This window comes from Ambystoma mexicanum, chromosome 9 (assembly GCF_040938575.1).
Source record: "Ambystoma mexicanum isolate Mex_15411 chromosome 9, UKY_AmexF1_1, whole genome shotgun sequence".
Classification (NCBI taxonomy): Eukaryota; Metazoa; Chordata; class Amphibia; order Caudata; family Ambystomatidae; genus Ambystoma; species Ambystoma mexicanum.
The window spans coordinates 359987030-360013238 of NC_090931.1; the positions used below are offsets into that span (position 1 = coordinate 359987030).

General features: G+C 43.2%; 1 protein-coding gene across 2 annotated transcripts in view; it reads right to left on the reverse strand.

The window, feature by feature from the left end:
- Nucleotides 1–26209, reverse strand: part of MKS1 (MKS transition zone complex subunit 1) — a 927592-nt gene that overhangs the window by 84352 nt on the left and 817031 nt on the right. For both annotated transcript variants that reach the window (XM_069614786.1, XM_069614787.1), the window contains exons 13-14: nucleotides 24268–24337; nucleotides 21340–21447 (exon numbers count right to left, since the gene is read on the reverse strand). In XM_069614786.1, coding sequence (XP_069470887.1) covers nucleotides 21340–21447; nucleotides 24268–24337 — 178 coding nt within the window. The remainder of the gene's footprint in view (nucleotides 1–21339; nucleotides 21448–24267; nucleotides 24338–26209) is intronic.

The following is a 26209-nucleotide window of genomic DNA, read 5'->3' on the forward strand; positions in this document are numbered from 1 at the left end:
AATTTTGTACGATTCCTTTAATCAATAGCATGCCTATGCCAACTTATCCATCAATTGAATGGGCTGTTTGATGTTTTTATTTTTCATTATATCGAGATTTAAGAAATGTTTTAATTGTGCTTATTAAATGTAGGTCATGTATTGAACATAGCAAAAATAGTATTTTCAGATTGTTCACCTTCAGGAAGTTTGATACTGTAATGATATATGAATTTTATCGAATTGGCGAATTGTGCATTTATGGTACTTGATACCGAAATAAAGCTATACTGAACTAATGCTGAAATCCTCGGCATGGGGTCGGGGTAAAGTGCTGCCTATTTGAGACTGGGTTGGAAACAGACTAGACTTGCTGACACTTACTGTCAGAAACAGTTTTAATAAGTTATGCTAGGGTGCAAAACGAGGTGTAAATTGTTGAAAGGCCCCGACAGTTCACTTAAACACCCCTTACCCCGGCTCCACTCTACTGGTTTACCAGCATTTTACCCAGATAAATCCACATCCAGGACTTTAGCGAGGACAATACACTGTGTACCCTGAGAGGATGCAAGTCGCTCAGAGTTAAAGCGTGCCCTGTTCCCTGCGTTAATAACTTTGTATGGTTAGTTGTGTTGGCTACACGTGTGGAAATAAATGGAACCCAAGACTATCTCCCTAAAGCAAACTTAGCCTGAAAAGAGGCACAGTTTCTTTCCAATGTGGTGCATAGGACTCCCCTATATGGAAAAACCTTGCTTGAATATAATAGAGAATAGGTGTTGCATTGTGTATTAGACTCTACCTAACATGGAGACTGCCTCAATGTAACGCTAGAGGTGCTGAAGGGTCATATCATGTTAAATAAAAATACATTTCTATCCATCATTTGCTTCAGTGAAAGACAGTACTGGAAGACGAGAACTATATCTGCTGAAATAGGGACATTGTTACATCGAAAAGTGTTAAAGGGATGGTCTAGTAAACATTTTTATTTAAAAAATAGATAGGCCACATTAAAAAAAAATACTAGCATCCTCCGTTTTAAAACTTCCTATGTAAAATTTTGAGCTATTCAAGCTCAAAATTCGAAAAAGCAAGCACAGGGGCGCAGCCATTTTGTGAAATGGAGGCCCTCCTGTGCTGGCTTTTGCTTTTGCGGCACTAATGAAGGAAAAGCCAGCCAGCTGTAGTAAACAAAGTCTACCGCTGGGTGGCTTTCCCTTCATTAGTGCCGGGACTCGGAGGACGCGGAACGGAGACCAGAGCAGGAAAGCTGCAGCTGAATCTCGGTAAGTGCTATTTATTTTTTTTACAAAAAATAAGCACTAGCTGCGTTTTTTTTCTGAGTTTTCCAGGCTGGAGGAGCCCGGAAAACTTAGAAATAAAACCGCAGCTTTAAAAACGTTGTATTTATGTTTGCGGTCGCGGTTTGTGATAGATCGTCTAAAGAAAACGTAAAAATAGTCTGAGTCTGTTCTGTGTTATTCTACGGTCTCCATCTTTTTGCGCCTATTCTTTCCTTTTTAGGGCTCTACAGTTCATTGTGCTCATATGTCTTCCGCAGATAGATTTTCAATTTTCTTGAAGATCACCAGTAAGAATTTTGCCACTGCTAAATTGATACGCATTTTCATCCCCTCAAGAAGAATTTTCCACCAGGTATCAATCTCTATCAAGCAATAGTCTTCCCAGATTTCGCCCAAATACAGAGGTCTTTCATTTTAAGCACCAGACATTCCAGTGTTAGATGTTTCTAAGATTCTATTATGTTTAAGTCTTTGCACAGTCTGCAATGCTTGGGCTAATTTTTGTCTCTTCTCCTATAGTGGTTTTCTCTGCACGGCAGGAGATTGAGACGAAATCGTAAATAGGTAGTCCTCAAAAACCAGTTTGGAAAGAGTTAAATATTTTGGCAATCTGTTTAATTTGTACGGGTTAGCCCAAAAGTCTTTATATACATGGTATTTGAATATTTCCTCATGTGTCTCAATCCAATCATATGTAAACATCTTTTTCTTTTCTCGGTCCGGGTCTTTTGATAGGGAGTCTTCCGGTTCGTTCAAATTTACTAGAATAGTGTTACAAGTTGTTTCACATTCTGTGAGTGTCGGCTCTGTGTGATTTTCAATAGCTTTTCTCAGGGCTTTAAATCCTCCCGACAAAGATTTTTCCAGACATTTACAGTAAAAAGAAATGACTTTCCAATCTGCAATTACGTTCAGAGATGTTAGCGCCAGTTCTTTTCAAATTATTTGGATGGGGTAAGATTGAGCCAGTTGAAGTACCGTTCTCCAAAATAATCCTTCCAGAAGTGGCCATATTTTAGCCAGTAGCAAGAAGGACATTTCTGCTCCATATGTTAAGATTGATACAAGCTTTGCTCTGTAAAATGCCACCAACAGGGCCATGGAGAATCTACAGAATCGTCTTAACAGAATTTTAGCTTGGTTCGTCTTGTTTTTCAGATCAGTGATTCTCGGGGCCTCGTTTCTGTCGTTGTTAATACAGACTCCCAAGTAACAGACGTTACTTCTAGGATTTTCTTGTTTTTTAACCAACATCCAAATTTCTTTGTTTCCTTTGCTCTACTGAGTTTGCCAAATTTCAGGATTCTTGATTTGTCTAGATTAATTATCATGTTATTAGCGTCCACATAGGTCTGGAGAGCTGTCCGCTGATGTTGCAGGCCTATTGGTGTGTGGTCGATCAATACTATATCATCAGCGTATATTAGCCTTCCAACTGATGTTCCCGCTAGGTTAGGTGGAAAAGTTCTTACTTCTGAGAAGGCTTCGGCGATGTCAGATATAAAAAGATTATATAGTTCATGCGCCAACGGGCATCCTTGTTTCAGGCCGATATTAAAAGCTATGTTCTCTGTGAGTAGGCCTTGTTTGTTCAGTCTCACTTTAATTGAGGTATTAAGTCCCTTACTGTTAGTTTCTTTAACGCAGCATATATCATTCATCATTTGTTGCTGGTCAGAAATTTAGTCATAAAAAGGTTTATGAATGAATGGCAGCATAGAGAATTTTTTTCTATTTATAGAAAATTGTGTAAAATGTCAAAACCATGCAACCCCTTACTGTGCAATGCACAGGTGGATTGCCTTGTTTAGTGAAAAGGCAGGGGTGCTTAGATCCATTCAGAAAATCTGAACATTCTTCCAGACTGGATAAGGGAGAAATTAAATGGTGTATACTTTGGAATAAATGGAATTACTTCCTGAATACAAAACCTGCCGATCCAGATTATTGTAAGTATAATGCAAATTGCATACACTTTTGTTGGGAATACCTTGTACCACATTTATTTGAGAAGCTGTGTACAAGAGTTTTCTGATTCTGTAAATAGTGAGTGTCATGGGGAAAAATGTAAACTTTATTTTGATGCATTTGAAAAAGGGATTTTATACCTCATGTTGAGAGATCTATACCAACAAGCGATAGGAGTATAATTGGAATGTCCGGTATTATTTCAATAATATGTATATACATATATGCATGTATGTGATCAAACACATTGTTGGTGTGGAATTAGATGGTCCCTTTGTATGGTCTCAAGAGTATAAAAGCAGTGATGGTGGATTAAAATGTAGAAGTGTACATTGAAGAATAGCATATTTTGAAAGAGAAAAATAATTCAAGTGGATTGTTTATGGTGCTTAAAGGTTGATAAATCGAATATATTTATTGTTCAAATTTGTAATCAGATCTACAATTTAACCATAACGTTGGGTGTCTGGACATATTTGGACACAGTATTGGACATCTATTGGCCAGATATTTCCTGCATGGAAAATTGCTGACACAAGATATAAATGAGAAATGGTGCGAAATGTAGACGCAGATATTTGAGCACCACAAAGCCTGCTAGATGATGCCTTGCAAAAATGAAACCTACCTTGCACAAATGCTGAAGAGATCTGCATTGTGTATCCAGCATGGTGGTATTAGCGATGGGTGCTGTTGGCCATTCCTACATTTAAGCAGACATTGCCAACATCTCCTGCAGAAAGGAATCCAAGTCCCCAGCGTTCTCAGTGCTGGAGCCAACATCGTCTGCAATTCCCTAACAGCAGCTATTACTGCCCTGATTGGTGCAGAGTCCCTGACAGAGCAATTGGCCTTTGTTTTCTTTTTCTTGGGTTTATCAGAGTGCCTGTGTTCAGAGGATCAAGAAGGGCTCGAGTGGGATCTCTTGTCGTGCCACCTATTAGAACTGGTAGAAGGACTAGGGCTGGGATTCAAAACACAGGAGTGTTTGTAGGTTGCCCATACTTAGTCTGCAAATGTCTTCTTGCCGCACTACTGGGACATACGGAGCAGACGCTCCTGAGACCATCTGTCCTTGAATGTAATGCCCTGGCATGCCTCACCTTCTTTGCTGTTGTGAGGAGTGCCGAGGCACCAAATGCAGCGGTCAAGGGTATCAGGAATGGACATCATCCTCTGACATTTGCTGCAGGCCTTAAATCAAGTGTATTTGTTAGTCAATTTTAAAGAAACTGAACAATTCTCAATTAAATAAAACAAATTTAATAGAATTCAAAATTGTATGAGTGTTGGAGCCAGCAGTTTAGAGTGTTCCAAAAGTTCCTTACCTGTGGCTTTGCAGAAGGAAATGTGGGGCTCTTACGGACAGTGCCACTTACACCCTAGACATCATTACTTTCGGTAGATGCCACAAGGCACACCTTTGCAACACCCCAGGTGTAGGTGGCACCACTCAGCGCTGTGCAAGTGGGTTGCAAAGACGTCTGAATAGAATGACATGGTTGATATTGCCGGCTGAAATGAACAGTAGGAGGCTCAAGGTTATCATTGTCATGTGAATGTAACTGATATTGGAAAAAATGACAAGTTATGTTTTCAGTTACAATGTTTTGGATCTGCCTAGAGCGCTCCGACTATCAGTTGGGGAGGGACCTCACGATTGTATGACCGGTTCTACGTTATTTCGTCGACCACTTTTTCATCATTGGACTTTTCATCGCCGACCCTTTCATCGCCAACATTTTTTATTTTTTTTAAAATGTTTTTATTTATGGGGGGGCTGCGCCCCCCAAACCCTCCCCTTACTTAAATAATCATACCCCAACCCGCAGAAACACCCCCCCTAAACATTTTTTTTTAAAAAAAATGTTGGCGATGAAAGGGTCGGCGATGAAAAGTCCCACGATGAAAAAGTGGTCGACGAAATGCGTGTATACCGTATGACCAGCCTAGTGTATTAGAGAGTCAAGGCAGGCAGGATTCTCTTGCATTAGCTTATTGGGAGACTGGGGAGGGTTGAGACTAACAGGATTGTCCTGCACTGGAGCACTTTGATTTGTAGTGCCTTTTGACTGTGACCAAGTGAGGGCGACCAGAGGATCCTCCGCATACTGTTTCGGGGGCGCACATCCACTGGCTTTGGTGTCACCTGGCCCTCTGAATCACTCCCTTGGAGGGCCCCAGACACAGGTGGCCAACTTCATTACAATGCTTTCTCAGCCTATTGGTCTAGTAGTCTCTCTCTCCATGATCTCCTCCCCAATCTGTCCCACGTCACCTCCACTCTTAGCTTCTTTTATTCCTCCCCTGGGTGAGCCAACGCTTTCACTTCCCTGTACTCTCTCCTATTCTTGCTTTTCACTGATGTTGTTCTCTCTTCTCATTGTCCACCTTCTCTGTTCTTCACTCCACTCATTTCCCTTTACACTATCCTTCCTCCACTTGCTAATTTTCTCTCTGACTTTTCTTCTCCACCTCCCCCACTCGGTTACCCCCCACAACTCCCTCCCCCCGGTCTATCCACTCTAGCCCTCCCCCAATTTCAATTCTTTCACTTTTCCGGTCTATCTGCTCTTGTATCCCCTACTCCACTCTACTTCATTCGAAAGGTCTCCCAGCTGTATTAAACCTGCTCCACGCTCTACTCCCCTTTATGACATTACCTCTCCATCTCTCCCACTCTCTACATGTTCTTCCAGGTCTCTACTCTTCTCCCCATCGTCTCTCTTTTTTGGTCTCCATATCGAACACTTTCTGCCTCTTTTCACGTCTCCTTCCTTATTCTGTGCCTCACGTCAGTCAGTCTGCCTTTACCTCACCCCAATCATCTTCCTTTCCAATACTTACTTGCACAGCCTACTTGCCTCTGACTGCTTTTGACTGCCACTGCTAGCTTCCTTCCAAAACTACGCCTGGTTTGGATTGAGGCTGGCTTTCATAGTCATGTGGACTCGCTCCCCATGTCCATGAAATGCAGACTGCTCAGCTGTGCAGGAACTACAGAAGACAAGGTTTGGTTACCCGAATTTGAATTTTCTTACTCAGTTGCTATGCATTGCTGTGTACTTAGCAGAGTCGCTCAATGAAGCAAACGTGCGAGAAATAATTCTGGCATATATACTTCTCCCATTGGTGCTGCTTTTTGTCTACCTTGTGGCTTGCAATCGGTCAGACCAGCATTTATCCCATTTAATGATTTCTCAAAAAGTCTGTTTTTTATGAAAGGGAAGTAGCTCTTGGTTTTCAAAACTTGATATGTTTCTTGAATGTTTGTTGGTTAGACACGGCAGGACTCTGGACATTTATTCCCTCACATGCCCACTGTTACAGACAGATTTCCTTGTGCACAAGGCCTGTGGCAAGTAAATTGATGAATGATGTGCAATATAAGTTTGTTGACTCTCAAGCATGCGTTCTGGCATAGGGTACTGTAATTCTATCAGAACTTAATAAACAACAGGTGTGAGATAGGCATGGTATCAAGAGATGACACAGACAACAGATTTCAAGTTTCAAAAAAGAATGTTTTATTTAAGTATCAGGATGGTGTAAGGCCTAATTTGCCCTATAACTAAGGTAGGGATTTCACTAAACAAAACTAAGGGAAGTCCAAATCAAAACGTCCGTCTGTGTCAAAACCTATGCTTATCTTCACGTTTAAAGAAAAGGTGGTGTGGGATTTTAGCCAACAGAATAATGTTCAAAAAGTAAAGTCTCAGCTGTACTTCGCTCAATGTTTTTCATGGGTTTGTCAGGTTCCTTTCCCCAAGTTCAATACAGTATAGTTCACACAAAAAAGGATATCTTGAGTTCCCTTCCCAAAGATTTTGCTGCAGCATTTATACTGCTTTTTATCGTTCAATTTTCAATACTAGAGAACAATACGTCGACTTGACCCACCTTCTGATGTGCTTTGCCAAAGGTTTCACAGTTCTCAGGAATTATTTCCAATGTCCTTTGCTTTATATTACTTGGTGCTCTCTGGTCTAGGCGGTTCCATGTGTTAATTCCGCTGCAAAAATATCGCGATGCACAAATATCGCCATATTTTCTGCGGCAAAATTCACACATGGACCCTGCGGGGGAGACCCCTGCATCATTTTTTTAATGTGCGGGGGACACCCCCGCAACCCACTCTCCCACATAATATCCCCAACAAAAATATCACCTATGGCGAACCAAACGGCCATATCTACGGCAATATTTTTGTTGGGGATATTATGTAGTGATACCGTCTAGGCGCAGTTGTCAGACCACACAGTCCACCCATTACAGGTCACACAACTAGGAACCCTAAGCTTCTCCTTGACTTGATTCGGGATGTCTGCAATCTTCTCTGTGGGAAACTCCCTAGTCCCGGTGCAGTTGTCAGTCTGTACGGTCTACCCATCACAGGCTACGCAACCATGAGTTCCATTAACCTTATTTGGCTCCCCTTTAGGCTCTTCTGCTTCATGCTTCTGATTGCACACACTTGTATTCACTCTGATTTTTTTTTATAAATGTTTTTATTAGCATTTATTATTAAACATACATTTCAAGCTAGCGGCTGTGATATTAGATTTCAAACAACAATTAAACAGTAAACAACAAAACAACAAATACTGTCTGTAGCTGCCAAAGTTAGTTCATAGTAGTTGTGGATCAGGTGGTGTGGTGGTGTTCTTGCTATGTTGGTGGACCTGGAGGTGTTCCGGCGAGGTGGTCCCTCGATGTTCTCTTTGTGCTATGTCCAGTTTATGTGATGATTTAGTGGTTTTTCAGGGGGGTTTGTCGTCTCCTGTGAGGAACAAGTCTCTAATTAGGGCCTTCCATGCTTCCAGGGTGGGGCTTATGTCACTATCTGATCTTTTATTTCCTTCGGTCCAAGCTTTGGTCTCTGCTGTTGCCCATCTTTCCATTTCCCTGCTCCATAGTTTGTATTATGGTCCTCCAGGTGTTTTCCATGCCATGGCGATTGCCCTTTTTGCCAGTATGCATGCCAGGTCCATTATTTTCGCTACATGCTTGTGCTTGCTTGGTTGAGGGTATGTGCCCAGTAGACATTCTTTCGGAGACTAGCCGTACCTGTGCACTCCTGTCCTCCTGCATGCGTGCTCAATTTTGGCCCAGAATCTTTGTATTTTGGGGCAGCCCCAAAACATGTGCATTAAGTCTGCTTGACCGTTACCACACCAAGGGCAGTTTGGCAAGGCCTGTTTGTTGAAGCTTGCAACTCTGAGGGTTGTCATATATGTCCTGTATAGGATGTTCAATTGGATTAGTCTGAATCTGGTGTTTCTGGACACCTCTTTAGTATGTGCCAGTGCCCTTTCCCATTCTTTCTCTGACAGTGTGTCCCCTAGGTATTTCTCCCATTTCTCTTTTAGTTCGTTGCTGCGAGGGTTGGGCCTATCTGTTAGTTGGCGGTACAGTCTTGATTCACTTTGAGTATTGTGACACTCTTCTGTTAATGTAACACTCTTTTGTATCAGTCTTTTGCTTTACCATAGACTTGTGGGCCTTTCTCACACTGATGGTTTGAATACCCAAAAATATGGTTCAATATTCCATATGCATGCGTTCTGCCCACAGTGATGTTTGTGCATAATCTGACATTCAATATGTTTGTTTAACTCCAAATGTTCTATTAGCTTCCAATGTGCCATGATCTTATTCAGATAGTACTTTTTATTAAGTTCAATTGAATGCTAAATTAGTACTTTCAATTCAGTTCGGTATTCAACCATACACTCTTCCCAACACGGCAGGTCTCTCCAACACAACAATTCTCCTCCACAACATGGTGGGTCTTTTCCTCTTTTCCCCCAAAGATAGCAGATCTGTTTCTCCTTCTCCTGTTTTATACACCAGAGCCCTATTAAGGGTGCTCAGGTGTAAAGTGTTAATTTGTCTTGCCTGGCCATATTTAGTCCAATCAATGGGACATGCCCGACTTTCAGTCTTGCATGCCTTCATATCCCTCTTTGTTGACTCAGTACTATAGTGGCGTTTGCAATGAAACACTTGTGTATAGGCGCGTTACAAATGCCTTATCCGATGATATCAATGGGAAGTGTGCATCACTCCTAGTTGCTTCTTCCTCTTTCAGTACTTGGTAAGTATTTACAGGGGAAAACAGGGCATGAATGGAAGTAGCCCATGAGGGCTAAGGGAAAGGTGGGTAAGTCAGTGTTTAAAAAGGGGCGATACCATGTCTCGCCCAAGGGTATTCCACTTGTAGTCCCCAAAGACCATCCACCCAGATGATCCTTCCTCGCTTGTCGAACCCCAGGGTCAGGATCGAACAGCGATGGACTTTGCCTGGCCACCTGCGCAGAGGATCCAGGGGGAATAGTGGGGAGAATACCCTAAAGTTTCTCACACAGGGAAATAGGCAGATAGGGATTTCTTATAAGAGTGTGCTGGCAGCATTTGTGGGTGATCAGATCTCAGAGGAAGTTCCATGATGTGGTGAGCAAATCCCCAATGGCTGCGTTAGTCATCTAAAAAGCTAAGGATTCTACTTCTCATGTTGAGGACTAAAGGTTCTGGGAAAAGTGGTTACAGGAAATGAAGGATTGAGGGGTTGCTCTTGATCTCTCTTCTATATACCATTCCCTTGTTCTTGACCAACGGACAGTATCTTAACTCTAGCCTGGTAGCCTGGGTTCTCAACTGGGGTTCCCCTTCTTCCAGGGAACCTATTTCTCCGATCATAGGGTCCCTTAAATTTTGGGGGAAGGTATAACTTCCAAGGCTGATGATTAACTGGGAAGGTGGGGGGTTCCCAACCTTATCATCCAGTCTGTACATCACAGTTTGTGGTGACACTCACCCTCCCCCATCCTCACTACTTGCCCACAACATGTGAACTCGACAAAGGCCACTGGTTGGTGGAGACCTTCACAAACTACAATTCTCGCAGACGTTTCCTGTTGGGTTGCAGATCAAGCTTCAGCTCTACGAATTCAGGGGGTAAAAGATCAGAAGACATCTTAGAATCAAGCAGATATTCCTTCTTTGCCATCTGACTCCATCTTGGTACGACATGAGTGTCCGATGGCTTTGTTACTCAACATGTATGCTGCCAAACTAACAGAGATCTCTAGAGTGTGTTGGGCTGGTCCAGGGGGCTTCCTGAAAACAAAGTTCACATACCGGTCCATCGATGACACTGGCTAACTGTTATGACTTACCCATGCATGTGGAGCACCACAAACATAGGCTCCCAAGCTGCGATTGAGTAGCTCCAAATGTCTCTCTTCTACTACAGTTCGGGGACCATTCAAAGGGTCTTGGGTGGTCTTGTCCAGCAAGGCCATCTTAAGCGCTTTTAGGGCCAGGACACAGAGGAATAAAGGGATCCATAATATCTGTCCAAACCTCCTCCCCTCCCCCCATCATCATGATCACAACCCATAGCTTGATAACTTGCCTTGCAGCGATCAAAATAAGCATGGATCTTCCCTTTCAGTCCCATTCCACTCTTCATTCTAGCTGTAATCAGAATGCTAAACAAGTAGCATTTCAAGGACCATTTTAGCAGTCCATGACGAGGGTACTTGTGTTCTAGCATAGGTACAGGACACTTCATCAATAGTAGCCACCAGAAAGGTATACCGACCGTAGTATAAATGCAGGATACAGATCGTATGAAAAAGGTGTGCATAATCCAGAATAGACTGACGACTTAGATTAGCTGCTTCACATAATGTAACTGCACTAGAAGTACAAAAAATTATAACTTCTCTCAAACCGTCAAACTGCAAAGGGGACCGCTGCCCCGCACAGATTATAAAAGATGCAGCAAGAGACCTCTCCCCATTCATTTCCAAACTTATAAACGTTTCATTCTCTACAAATTCAGTACCTAATAATTTGAAACAGTCATGGGTCCTCCCTCTTCTAAAAAAAAACAGACCCTGGACCCAGACATTCCTACTAATTACAGGCCCATCACCACCGTTCCCTTCCTGCTAAAAATCCTGGACAGAGTTGCTTACTTGCAAATCCAGAATCACTTAGAGTCCAACCAATTACTTGGATTGTGTCAGTCTGGCTTTCGACCTCAACATGGAACAGAAACCGCCCTTGTTGATCTCAAAAGTCAGATTGACGACATTAAAGATAAGGGTAAGGCTGCTATCCTACTCCTCCTAGACCTTTCAGCAGCCTTCGACTTGGTCGACCATAAAATACTTTGTAACCACCTCTCTTCTGCCACCCATTTCTCCCCCTCTGCTGTCACGTGGATACAGTCCTTCTTGGCCAACAGAACCATGACGGTCTTTTCCCCTGTGGCAGCAGCAGACCCTATCCCCATCACCTGTGGTGTCCCACAGGGCTCATGCATTTCCCCCACCTTATATATCTTTACAAAGCCTCTCTTTGATAAATTGGATCATCTGGGTGTCACCTATACAAACTACGCGGATGACACCCAGATACTCCTCACTATCTCCGGCAATTACAATACTGATGTTACCAGGATCAATGAAATCTTCTCCGTCATTCAGGCATGGATGGCCACACATGGCCTCTGCCGGAATGACGAGAAGACTGAATTGCTCATTGTTGGTTCACCGAACACTTTACAAAAATTGAGCCCCAACTACTCCAAAATCATCATCGATGGCAACACCATCCCTGTCGCCAAAAATGTGAAAACACCTGGCTTCTCTATCTTGATGCCAATACCAACCTCACCAAGCAAGTCAACTCGACCGCCTCAGCCACCGCTTATACAGGAAAACTAATTCGAGCTTGCAGACCATTTCTCTCCAACAACAGCTGCCTTACGCTAGCTAGAGCTCTCATACAATCTAAGTTAGACTACTGCAACAGCCTCTACCTAGGTGCCAACCAAGCTATAATTAGTAAACTCCAAGTCCTTCAAAATAATGCGCTTTCAAGTAGCACTAGACATTCCTAGGCAAGAGCATATCTCTGCTACCAGAATCACATGCAAATGGCTTACCTTTCAACACAAAATGGACCTAAAAACTCTCTGCCTCACCTACAAAGCTCTCAACCACCTAGACCCCCTACCTCACCAACAAATTCACCATGAAATAGTCCATTAGAACTACTAGATCCTCCAACACCTTATGTCTCACGGTGCCCAGATTTAATTTTAAAAGAGCCGGAGGCTCGAGCTTCACTGTCCCCGCCTCCCTACTCTGGAACTCCCTGCCTCTGAACATCAAGTCGGGAATATCCTTCCAGTCCTTCAGGAAACTTGCCATTGGATGGCTACTGACAAAAAGTCAACATTAAGCCAGACATAGCTACAATTTGTATATACTGCACATGCCTCATTTATGTCATTACTGGATGTTTTTTTATTGCCACTGTCTGTATATTCTGTATATAACCCCTGCTATAGAGTATCACTGTTAATAACCATGTATTGTGCTTTGTAACCTGTACTAGCGCCCTTTTACTCCCGGGTCCGGAGCGCTTTATAAATAAATAAATAAAACATAGAAACAAACAAATAATGTTAAAATTAACAAGCATGTACACAGGAGACCAATTGAAAGTTACACATTCCACAGCATTCATAGTGGATGAAGATTAGAAGCTACCAGGAAGGTGTCCATATCCAGGCGGACTAAGATTAGAAGAGGGCCATGGTTATCAAATAGTGTAGCCATTAGAAAGCAAAGAAACAAGGGGCTGTGGTGTGCAATATATCACTGTTCACCTATTATAGAGGAAGCAACAATATAGCTGGTGAAACCATGAGTGTGGCTTTTTTGAAGATCATACTCTGAGACAAATATCACTCTGAAAAGCATCCATTTCGAAAAGGTTCAGGAACCAGCAATTTTGACAGGTTAGTTTATACAAGATTAAATGTGAGGCCCGGATCATAAATTGGTAAAGAGGTGAAATTGGGATTTGTGACCACTATGCAATTTCTGCACTTTACCAATTTCTTTTCCTGTTCTTACCATGAACTAAAATAAACCAGTTTTATAGAACTGACTTGGGAAGTACACAAATCACAAAACTCACATTTGACCATTTTTAAAAACAAAATTTTATAAAAGCATATTATGCAAAATGGGAACGATTCTAGCTTCCTTGTCTCCATCATCAAGGGAAATATATAAGTAACGCTATACTGATTGGTGTGATCTTAAAAAGGTTCCATCTATCTGGGATTCTCTTTTGCATTTTAAAGCTTTAAATATCCAAACTACAGGCTTATGAAATTGTTATTTATAAACATGCAGAAAAACCTTTAAATGGTAGACAGCACAAGGAAGTCAGTGATATAAGATGTTTAGTCCAGGATCACAGTCTCGTCTGCTGGCAAAGCCAGTATACAAGCATGAACCCTTTGGTTTCAAAGTCTTGAATTTGATTAACTAATCACCTTTCCGACTAACACGTCATGCTCATCATTGGAGGTGGCAGCCTAGATTTTACAACTCCCCGTCTGAACAAGCCAAAGTCTATACCCTTCCCCATAATAATTCTATGTTCGTTTTTACAGCAACCGCTTTCTGGTGACAAAAGCATATATTGTGCTACAAAACAAAGCACATATACATGCAAGTTGTTTATCAACTTCAGATATGGGAAAGGCGGAGTCGGGCTTTCTGAAATTTGGTATTTTAATCTTGCATATAAACACAGTTCTCTGAAATGAGTGCTTAAATACTGAGCTATTGTCTGAACCCTTGCTGCACTGAAATGGAGCAATATTTATTTTGACTTTGGCTATTTCACATGATCAATATTATTCCCACAGAAAGGTGAGAATGCTACTCGAGTTGTGCCAAAGTGAATGCACAAACTATGTATTCCACAGTGAACACAGAAAGCACTACAAGCTGAATTGATCAGCGCAGAATGTATTTGTCTACAACAGACAGACAAAGATTAGAAAGACGAAAATATGCCATACAATATCCTGACATTTGCTATTTAAGTTTGGTAAAGAATTGGAACTGGCCTCTTTAAAATAGGCAGGCTTACGGGCCCCTCCTCCAAAGTGTGGGCCCATGGCAAGTGCCCGTTTTGCCCTCTGTAACAGGGCAGAAGTAAGGCTGGCACACAATGGTGGTATGTTTTTGGATATAGACTTTAATTAAAAGAGGGTTGGAAAAGTGCCTCTATCTCTAAAGCCAAGAGGGGTTTCCTTACCTCAAAATGAACTAGTGAAATTGTGAGGAAGTCCAAAACTAAAAGGCTGTCACTGTCATGTCCCAAAACCTAATTCTGTCCCCAACACTAATATCTAAGACAACTGTGCAAGGATGGTCTTTTCTCAAAGTAAAAAGTGTAAGTTCCCAGTTTCGCTGGTAATAAAGTGATGCAAAATAATGTTCCAAAATACAAGATGGGAATGCTAGGGTTGTGCTCCTTGCCCCTAGACTTATCTTAAGTCACTGAAAAATTCATGAGGAACGGTTTCTTGACTTTAAAGTCCTTGACGCCATCAGCTTGATGGGCTCGGCTACCAAGCAAAGGATTAGTTTTACCAGTCCTAGGGTTCTTGACTTTTATTGTCAAACTTTCATGCGGGTGCGTGTCCCAGACTCGCAATACTTTAAATTGCTTGGTTCACTCTCCTGTCAAGCAAGTATTCTCTCATGGGCTGTCTTTTTCTCTCACAGGGTCCCAGACCCTCTTCGCTTCCAACATTCATTTCTCATATGGCCGCAGGTCCCAGACTCGCACTGTCGTTGTATACGCTTGGTTCACTCTCCTGCCAAGTATACAACTCTCTCTAGTTTGCTTCAGGGTCCCAGATCCTCTTACTCTTGGGTGCGGATCCCAGACTCACACTCTTGTGTTTTATCTGCTTGGTTCACTCTCCTGCCAAGTATACAACTCTCTCTCCTGTGCCTCAGGGTTCGCCCCGTTGCTCCCCCAGACTTCTAACAGCTCCCGGGCAGCCCACATACCCATATGCTTCCTTCTCCGAGGTACTGGCGGTTCCCAGGCAGCTGTGTCCCTTCTGGAGGCTATGATAGCATTTGGGCATCCGGTGGGGTGTGCAGCGGCTCGGCAGTCTGATGCCTTTTCCGGCATTCGCGTTCTGTCTCTTCTGCGCTTCGCCAGACCTGGGGAGGCAGAGAGGATTCACCCGGCAGCAATCAGAGTAGCCCTTGCGTCATGGACCATGCTCTGGTGCTCTCTTTGCTCCAGGTCGGGCTCCCCTTGCGGCTTGTGTCAGCTGCTCCAATGCACGGCTCCAGCTGTTCCTCTTCGGAGGAGGCTCTCCTTCTCTCGCATCTCAGCTGTGCTTGTGCTGCTTTCAAACTCCCTGCGTGGGGTTGATGTACTGCTTTGGGCCAATCACTGGCATTATGAAGCTAGACCGTTCGCTTTGCTTCTCGCCAATGATCCTTGGACTCCCGGCCATCTTCTTTGTCATAGTAACAGCCTTAAAGCTGTACGCATGATACTGTTTTTTCAGTGTTGTTATGTAGGTTAGATTGACTGGTTTGACAAAATAAATTGGCTATATCCAGGCGGGGGAAGGAGGATTTAGAGTTGGAGAAGGGGTTGAATATATTAAGGCACGGCGATACTGCGTTCTATGGTGATGGTCGTCCCCAATCTCAAAGGAGGATTCCTTGCCCATGTGATCCTCCCTTGGTGTACCACCCACAGGTGGACTATTGTACTTTGGACGCACTGCAGTGGCCCCATGCAAAAGGTCTCCCCCTAGGGAAGATGGGACGACATCCTCAGATTTGTCACACCTCCCATAGAGACGTCTTTGTATAGTGGAACACAAGCTAGGCATAAAATGGAGGCCAGAGGGGGATAATCCATAAACCACCACTGGGGGTAGCATTGCAGACTAAGTAGCAGTCCCTGGCCCCCATGATCTCCAGGTCGCCCATCCCCTAGCCTCTGGGGCTGACTTTGCCACAGTCCACACAATTTATATGCAACAATATATTCTTTATATAAAGGTTGTGCAATGTAAAAATGACAAGTATCACAAATAAATAAGAGTAACTATTCAGAATTCTGGAAGACAGTGGTAAGGTCCGACCTGAAACTCCAATAACCCACTTCTGCACCTCCTCCTCCTTCTCTGCAATCCATGCTATCCATTGGTCTTTATTTGGGTGCAAGGAAAAGGATGTGGCCATATATGGAGTTGACTACTCTTAAATCAGAATGTCTGGGTCAATAGCAGCAAAGTCTACACCTGACGAATACTTGAATCGGATATCTGGATTCAAGGCTGAATCGACATCCTGTGTGTTTTTCCAGGAAGAAGGTCAGAATGTTCTGAATGTGGGAACCTACAATGAATGGGTGGCTATCAACTATTTGCAACAATGTTTACTACTGATTTGGGGCTGAATTTGCTATCTGCTCCCAATACTCATAAGATAGAGAAACCTGCCCCTAAAGTTTGTCAATTGCTGGCAAAGGTCAGGAAGCACAGAGACAACCGGAATCCAAAGACAACCATGTGCAAGCTCTTCTGTGGCAGACTGCCCAAGATCACAATCTGAATGCAAAGCGCTAAATGGGTATGTGGATTTCAGCCTTCTTAACCAACCAGAAGGAAGTGTGAGTGGTGCTGCCTTTCCTGGATTCAATGAAACCAGCTGGGTTACAAATCATTGAACCCCTATTGCTCCCAGAAGACTTCCTGCCGCTTGCCATGTGCAGCCTGACATGAAGTGGGAACATGAATGGAACCAGGCATAGCAACAGATACACAATCCTACTGTTACAAATGACAATGTAAACTCAAAGAACATTTATCTAGGATCCTGTGAACTCCAACAAAATAAAAACCTGGGCTAGCCTGACCTGTACCGCTGAGTCACTGTATGCACTGCCAGGCTCCTCTAGCTATGTCATCGGTTGCCAGACAGATTGAATTGTTTATTTATATAGCGCCTATAAACAATGTGTCTCAAAGATGCACTGTGGTCCAGTATCCGGGCACCTTTGTCTTCATTATGGCATCACTTCTGCTAAATTTAGAGTTTTTTTTTTTGAAACTTTATTTACACAACATCCATAACAAATCCCAATACAATCAGCGTATATCAAATAACACATGAAAAAAAAAAAAAACACAAGAAAAGCACAACATTTTACACAGTACTATGTACACAGCGAGATATACAATACCCTAAATCCCCAACATCTCAAATACATCTCTCAATTCCCCCCCACCAAACACCTATAATGTCAATTTAAAACAACTGCAAAAATCTACCCCATATTTTCTCAAACAAAGCCAATTTACCAAGTCTCCTATACATCACTCTCTCCATATTTGCCAATTCGTGCATCTCAGACAACCACGTCTCCACATTCAATGTGAAAGCATTCTTCCAGTTCCTCAATATAATTCTTTTACCAGTCATCGCCCCTCTGAACAACCACTTCTTCTCACTTTGAGTGAGATCATCCAAAGACTCATCACTCCCCAATATGATCACACTAAAATCCAAGACCGGGAGACCAACAATCACTTCATCACACACACGTCCAATCTCACCCCAAAACAGTCTCACCAGCCTACAATCCCATAGCAGATGTTCCATCGTACCAATCTCACATGAACATCTCCAACAATCTGCACTCTCCAACAACCCTCTGTTACACATTCTCTCAGGCGTCCAATAAATTTGATTAAGAATTTTAATCTGTCTCGATCTTTCCGTGATGTCCCAGCAAGCACAACTTCACATTCATACACGTTTTGCCATAAGCCCTCTGTGATATCCAATCCGATTCTCCTGCCCCATCCCTCTCTTAAAGAATCATTCCCCTGATAACACGAGACAAATGCTTTATACAGGCGACTGGCCAGTCCCCCATCCGAACCCACCAAATTCCTTGCAAACAGACCCAATGCAATTCTCCTCTCCAAATCCACAACTCCAATCGCACGTTTAAGCTTCACAAAATCAGAGGGTCTAAAGTTTTCTATACCATATTGTTGCTGCAATTCCCTTGCATTCATCCAACGACCATTTGTAAACAGATCAGCAACCCACCTCACCCCACCCAGAAACCAATCTGCCCAAAAGACCACCTTGCCATCTATTTTGATAGTAGGATTTAGCCACACCGAGGCACCGGGCTCCCTCAAAGCGTCCACCTTCAAATAACGACACAAGCCCTTCCAGGCGCTCCTCATGTTATCCATCAGCAAATCATATCCACAACTCTGTCTAGAGACCGAAGTCAACACAGCTCTTGGAGTAAGAGGCCCATGGAAACTGGTTTCAGCCTCTACCCAGACATCCTGCAAGTCCTCCACAAATGGAACCAAAAATTCTGAAAAGAAAGCCAGGTGGTATGCCCTGAAATTCGGCACCCCAAAACCACCCATATGCAATGGCAATTGTAACTTCCACAACTTCAACCTCGGGGGCTTCCTATCCCACAAGAACTCCTGCAGCATCCTGTCCAACTCTCTCAAAAAGTCTCAGGGAACATCAAAGGGACCATACTCAAAACATAAGTAATTCTCGGGGTAGATATCATCTTTAAGGCATTCACCTTACCCCACAAAGAAAGATTCAAAAGACTCCATCTCTCAAGGTCCCTCTGCAAACCACTACACATGACCCACGCATTTTCCTTAACCAGGTCCCCTATCTCCGGAGTAAGCCAAACCCCCAAGTACAGCAATTTATCTGGACACCACCTGAAGCCCAAGTCCACCACAAACCTCCTATCAACTGAATGCGTCAAAGGCATAATCTCTGATTTCATCCAATTAATTTTGTAGCCAGAACAATGATGAAACTCTGCCACAACATCCATCAATGCCGGTATAGATTTCTTAAAATCACTAAGGACTAAGAGCATGTCATCCGCAAACAGCCAAATCTTCTGCGCTATCCCCCAGCACGAATGACCAACCACGTCCTCCGCCCTCCTGATAAACTCGGCCAGTGTTTCCAAAGCCAACACAAACAGAAGAGGTGACAGAGGGCACACCTGCCTCGTACCTCTCTCCATTTTAATCCTCCCCGACCCCATACCATTGGTGACCACCTCCGCAGTCGGCTCACTATATAGCAACCTGATCCATGAAATAAACCTCATACCAAAACCCATCTTGCCCAACACTGCGTAGAGGAATTCCCAATTCACTCTATCAAACGCTTTCTCTGCGTCCAATGACAAAACAGCACTATCCCCCTCTTGACCACTCACTTTCGATACAATACTCAAAATCTTCCTAATGTTACTGGAGGTCTTCCTACCCTTCACAAAACCAGATTGATCCACTTGTATCACAGACGGAAGCAGACGCTCCAACCTGCAAGCCAGCATTTTCGCCAGAATCTTATTATCGACATTAACAAGACTAATGGGCCTATAACTGGAAGGCAGAGTAACATCCCTCCCTCCTTTCAAGAAAACCGATATCAGAGCATGTCGAGTAGTCTCAGGAAGTAATCCGATGGTCAACGACTCCACATACATATCTAGCAACAATCGTAAAGCCGAATCCGGCAGCATCTTATAAAACTCAGCTGGGAACCCATCAGGTCCTGGGGCCTTCCCGGCATTCAACTTACCAATCGCCATCCTAACCTCATCCAGCGAAAAATCCTCCTCCAACAACTCCGAATCATCCACATTAATCCAAGATAGGCCCACCTTATCCAGAAATTCTGTACCCTCACCTGATACCTCCGACTCATTCTTGTAAAGATCTTCATAAAAGTCTCTGAAAATGTTGTTTATCTCACCCGGATGATAACTTATACTGCCGTCATGCATACGAATCAACGGAATAGACCGCTCCGCCTCCCGCTTCCTCAGCCTATAAGCCAACCACCTGTCACATTTTTCACCCTTCTCATAATACGCACATTTCAAATAGAAGTTACTCCAATCATTACGTTCATCAATGAGTGAGTTCAATTCTCTCCTTACCCTTTTAAGTTCACCCACCGCCTCTCCACAAACGGGATCCACCATCACCCTCCTTGACAATTCGGTAAGTTTAGTCTCCAACAATGCCTCCCTTTCAATGCTCTTTTTCCTCAGCCCACTCGATACACCAATTAAATGGCCCCGTATCATACATTTCAAAGCCTCCCAGACAACACTGGGACGCATCACTCCATCATGATTAAACTCCACAAAACCGTCCACTTCCTTCCTCAATGTCTCCAACACATCATCCTTCTGCAGCAATGATACATTCATCCTCCAAAATGTATGCACAGTCAGTGCATATCGCAGCCGCAATTGCAAAACCACATGCGCATGATCCGTCAAAAGTATGCTACCGATCTCACACGTCTCACAACACTCCGTCATCCGACCAGCAGTCAAAAACATATCTATTCTCGAATAGACCGAATGTGCACCCGAGTAAAAACTGTACTCCCTATCCAAGGGATGTTCCAGTCTCCAACAGTCTAGCAAATTATGTTCCAACAGCAAATCCGCCAAGGCCAAATGTTGTCGGTCCGCACCACCCCTATAACGACTTCCACTCCTATCCGCAGACTCATCCAAAACAATATTAAAATCTCCGCCCAACACAACATTCCTGGATCCCAAATCCTGCAATATTTGCACCACCTTTCTGAAGAAGGAACCGTCATCCACTGATGGCGCATAAATATTACACAAGGACACCTCAAGACCCTGCACATCAAGTAGCAGAGCAATTATTCTCCCCTCTTTGTCAGACACCTCCTTCAAAACCCTGATCGGGACATTCTTCCTGAACAAAACCACCACACCCCTCGATTTGGTATTAAATGAGGCACCATAGACCTGCCCCACCCAACCTTTCTTCAATTTAGAGGTTATAAAGTGTTTACTGTACCTTTAACCACCATGTTCCCCTCCTGAGTGCTGTCCTGGCTCCTTCGCCCACTTTACCACAAGCAGAATCAGGTGGTCTTAAAGAAAATGTATTTTCCTAGTTGGGGCACACTGTATTCACACCAGGAACACAGAAGCAGAGAGGAATCCACCCAACAACTATCATAAGCAATCTACAACAAAATGTGTAATATGGAAGACTTTCATTGGCTACATTGTCCTAACATGTGGCATTATTTTACTAATATACAGAGGTGCAAACAAAACCCATGGGTCTTTTCATGTCTCTTACCTGGGGATGATGGGAGAACAATAGATCCATAACCCTCCACACGATATCTCTGCCAGAAGTCCAGGGAGAGGACTTCAAAGTATAATACTGGCCACTGGGGGAGAGAGCCTGGGAGTAGGAAGGAAAGAAGGAAGGGAAATGGGCAACAAAGGGAGGTTAGGTGTGAAAAGGAGGGAAGTAAGAAAGTCAGGAGGGTGATTAGGTGGATGGGAGAAGATGGAATAAATCGGCGAAAGAGAAAATGGAAGAAAAGTAATAAGACGTCGAGAGGTAATATGGAGACAAGGGGAGGGGTGAAAGGATAAAGGTAGAGGCACAATTGGAAAAGAAAAAGGAAAATGATGGAGTCAGAAGGGAACGAGTGAAGAGGAAATATTTTAGGGAAAGCAAAGTAGGGAATGGAAAATGGAACAGGATAAGACAGTGAGTAGAGATGGGATGAAGAGGCGGAAGATTGGTAGAAAAGGAGGTTCAACAAAGAAGGGTTGGAAGGAGGAAAAGAGACAGGGAGAACAAGGGGGGAAAGGGTGCATGGAAGAGATTAAGAGAAGGTAGGAGTCATAGACAGGAAGTGGGAGGTGGAGACGTATGTGGGCAGGAAGGCAATAGTGGGACAAAGATGTGAAAGGAAAGGTTGGAAAGATGTGAAAATATTGGTAAGTGCAGAGTGATGAAAGGAGAACAGAAAAGAGGAATTGGGACAGTAGGAAAGAAAAGAGTACATAGTAATGATATGGAAAATAGAGAAAATACAGAGAATCAAGGAGAGGGAATAGGGTGTGAAGATCAGAAATAGATAAAAGTTGTAAAATGGAGGGGCAAAAACAGAGAAAACAAAGTAAAAAAATGTTAAGAGTGGAAATGGGGAAGAATGAAAGAGAAAATGTATCTGTTCATTACATGTTTTTGCTTCAGTACAGTCAGGAACAGACCATACTAAAGGACAAAAATAAGAAAAAAAAGAAAAAAGAATCGCTTTTCATCCATGACAATTCTTTTGAGCAAATCTTCTCCAAAATGTCAACCACATCTGCAATTTCTTTAACAAACTGCAAAAGATCATAAACTGCAATTTCTATTTGTAGGAGTTTGGTGATTGCAAAGTCTCCAGCTCCACCCAGATATCACTATTAGTACACAACCTGAGTTCATGTGCAATATTGCCAGTTGATTTGTGTTTGAAGTACAGACTTTCCGCTGTTACTGCAAAGAACATACAGAAGAGACTTTGCTACTAGTAGCTGCGTTGCCTCAATAAGCACTCTAAAGGATTTCTACATGAAGGAAAGGGGTGGTAACTATGGAGAACAAATCAAACGGGCCAATTTCTTGCTCCGATAATACTTCACAGGGGGTACATTTATCATTGAATGGCCATCAGCGTCGGGTCTGTCAGGACTTTGCCTACCTTGAGATCAGTTTCAACCAACGCCTTACCTGGAACACCAATATTGCCAAACAGAGGCTGAGAATGAACCAAGTGATTGGGGGCTTGTTCAGATTTGCAAAGATTGAGGCAGACCTCCGTTGGCCACAAGCTGGATATCTATAGGGGTAAGGCGATTGGCCCCAGGGCGTGTGGGTGTGAGTTATGGGATTGTGGGAACCTGGAAACATTAAAGGGAGACATTTATTTTCGTGCTTGTCCCCTTGGTGTTCCTCCAACTACCACAATGTACCTTCTACAATTGAAAACTGGCCTACCTAAGGGCTTAGCTGAGTACTTTACTGTGGTCTTAAACACTTACCATTGAGTTCTTCTGAACAGGGCTGACTGAATGCCTTTCACTTAAAAGCTATAACATGTCAGTGGAAGGGCACATTAAATTCGGGTGATGGCAATTGCAGGTGTGGAGATTTAGAAACATTGCTGCACTTTGTGCTGCTCTGCCGTCTCTACGACATCTGGAGAAAATACCTATTAAATGTTCTTAGGTCCAGTGGGTTAGGACAATGAAGACCAGCATTTCTGCAATTACTGTCCCTCCGGGACTTTCTTTGTCCTTGCCTGCTTTCTGAAAGCTGCATGTCACAGAAGAACTAAACTGTGCTATGAGATAGATATGCAGTAATGTGCCGTGTACACATTGGGCCTTATTCATGGAACATTTTCCTATGGGATTGCGCCATTATAAAACACTTCCATGAATCAGGCCTATTGTGTTTGCTTCTATTCTTAAACTTACTAATCTGTTTTATATTTCCATAGTGAGAATGTGAAGGCGAATCAACCCTGATTTTACCCTTCCATGTGATATGCATTGTTTTTATCTCTTGATTTTATGATGTGATGTATTGTTTATTATGTGTGTGATGGATTTTTGTAATCTGAATAAACATACTTGAACTGAACTACCTAGCAATGATGTTGGAGACTCTTCTGACACTGATGATTCTTCTGGGTAGAGCTGTAACTACAGTACTTCAACAAAAAGCTATAACCAAAATGGGATGTGCTCCTGAAACATACCAACCAGCCTATGTAATGCCACAGAGAACACACCAAAAATATGGCACAAAATCTAAGTTGTCACAAACCACTAGACAAACAGTGTCTAGACAAACCACTAGACAAACAGGTAACGGTTGTACATAAATTAACTAAAGGAAAGGCTTGCTTGAATTGAAATTCAGATCTAGCATTAGCATAAAACAGCAAGAGCATTAAGTTCACGTTTACCCGCTGGAGTGTTGTGGTGGGGGAGGGGACACTTTTACATGTGGTGAAGGTGTCCAAAACGCTAGCCCTCCCTCATCCCATTAATAAGGTAATGTTAAACACATGCTCAGACCTCCAAGTCTACCTCAATACAGCCACATAATCTATGATGGCAGACAACACCCATTTGTAAATTAGCACGGAAGTGAACAATGGTAGCAGCATGGCTGGCTTTGTTTGAGCGGCATGCAGTTCGATACTTTACTTACTTTCAGTTTCATCATGCTGTGTGAAGGAAGCCTCAAATGTGAAGGGATAGCAGAAATAGGATACATTCTCCTGTAAGAAAAAGGCCAGTGGTATGACAGGATTCTTCAGACAGTGGCCATAAGCAAGTGGATGGTACATACGAATGTTTGGCATTTCGAGGAGAGGGAGAAGCGCAAAGTGAAGTGAAGCAGATGAACATGAGCAAATGGCCCTAATGAACTCCTAGGCTTTGCACATCCAAGTGGGCTGACTGAGGGCTGGAGTATGTTAACATTAGCTTCAGAGAATGGGAGGAAATGTATGCAGCCTATGCTCATTCACATTTATTTTGTACATCCAATCTTTGAACATGGGATGGGCTCAGAAAATCCCCTTGTTACCTGTTAGGCAGAAACCTGTGCAGTTCCCTTAGGGACCACTGCAAAAAGTTTAGGACTACAGGAGTAAACAGTAAACCCAATCGGTAGCAGTCTGCACCACCCAGATTTACCTGGTAGCTGTGGCTGAGCAGTCAGACCTCTCTCAAGAAGAGTTAGGCAGTATACAGAGTATACACAATCGGGCTAAAAATACAGTAGCACAAGCAAACAATGACTAGAGCTTTGGTATAAAAGTATATAATTATTTATTTAAAAACACACTTGTAAAAATACACTGGTACTAATATGTCAAGCAAGTTCAAACACAGTCACTATAAGTATATACACATCCCTAGTTAATTATTCGACAAGTCTAGGTTAAGACACCACTTATTTAGCAAAACCGAGGTGAGCGCGTAACCGTAGATGGCACTCCAATAATTAGTTTAAAAAGGGAGAGAAAAGGCAGAATAGGCAAATAACACAGTACCAACACTTTTACGAAACAACAGCAAGTCAAGAAAGGCAGGGTCTACTGTATAGCAAAAAGTTCATAGGCCAGGCCCACTCTTGGAGAGCAAGGCGGAATGTGTCCAAGATCACACAGTGGAAATGCACTCAAAGTCTTTGCAGAAAAGTCAAAAGAGGTTGGATCAGTTCAGAAAGGTAAAGTTAGCAGGTGCGAGGTCACCCCAGGATAGTGAGTCAAGGATTTATGGGACACCTTGGACAATCTGTTGCAAAGGAGACCAGGCGGGACACAGTACCTTAAATGGTGTGGAAGCTCCAGCGGGGGCAGTTGTTCCTGGCAGCGGGTGCAAGTCAGGGCTTCGCCCAGGGGAAGAGAAGATATCGACGTGGAGGAAAGCTGGAGGTCGTTGCACTGCCAGGGAAGAAACCAGCCGCAGAGTTTCCCGGTTAAAAGGTACGACCCTTTTATTCGCAGTAGTGGTGAAGCGTGGCTATCCGGCTGCCGGGGTGCTTGGCACGGGCGATTCGACCACGAGATGATCCAGGAAGGCGAAAAAGGCAAACTGGTTGGTCCCACCAGCTCAAAGGGAAGAAGACTCTCCTGGAAGAAGATCTCCTCTGTCGTAAGGGTAGTGGTGAGTTCGTACAGCAAGGCTCCACCGGTGGTGTCGTCGTTGTAGATGGCAATCGAATTACCCCTACCAGTACTTCCACAATATGATGGTTTGTACTGGTTCTGTTCGCAATTTGAGACTAGTAAAGCCAATGGTGACTTTAAATGCCCTGGGAGACAGTAGTCAGTCCCAGGGTATGGAGTTTATGTTTGGGGGTCACTATGACACCCCTGTGTTACTGCACTGAGGGTGCTGTGTAACACACATACCAAAAACACATGAAGCCCTATGGAGTAAAAGACCCCATAGCCCATAAAACACATTTACAGTCAAAGGACATTCTCAAATCATGCCTAAGAGTGGGAGAAAAAGTCTCACTCTTAGCAGGAGAAAAAAATAAACCCCAAAAATCCAGCAAAGCTGCTGGGGACTCACTAGGTTTGGAAAATTAGCCTTAACAGAGAATTCTCCCTAACATTACCCATAAAGGCCTCTCC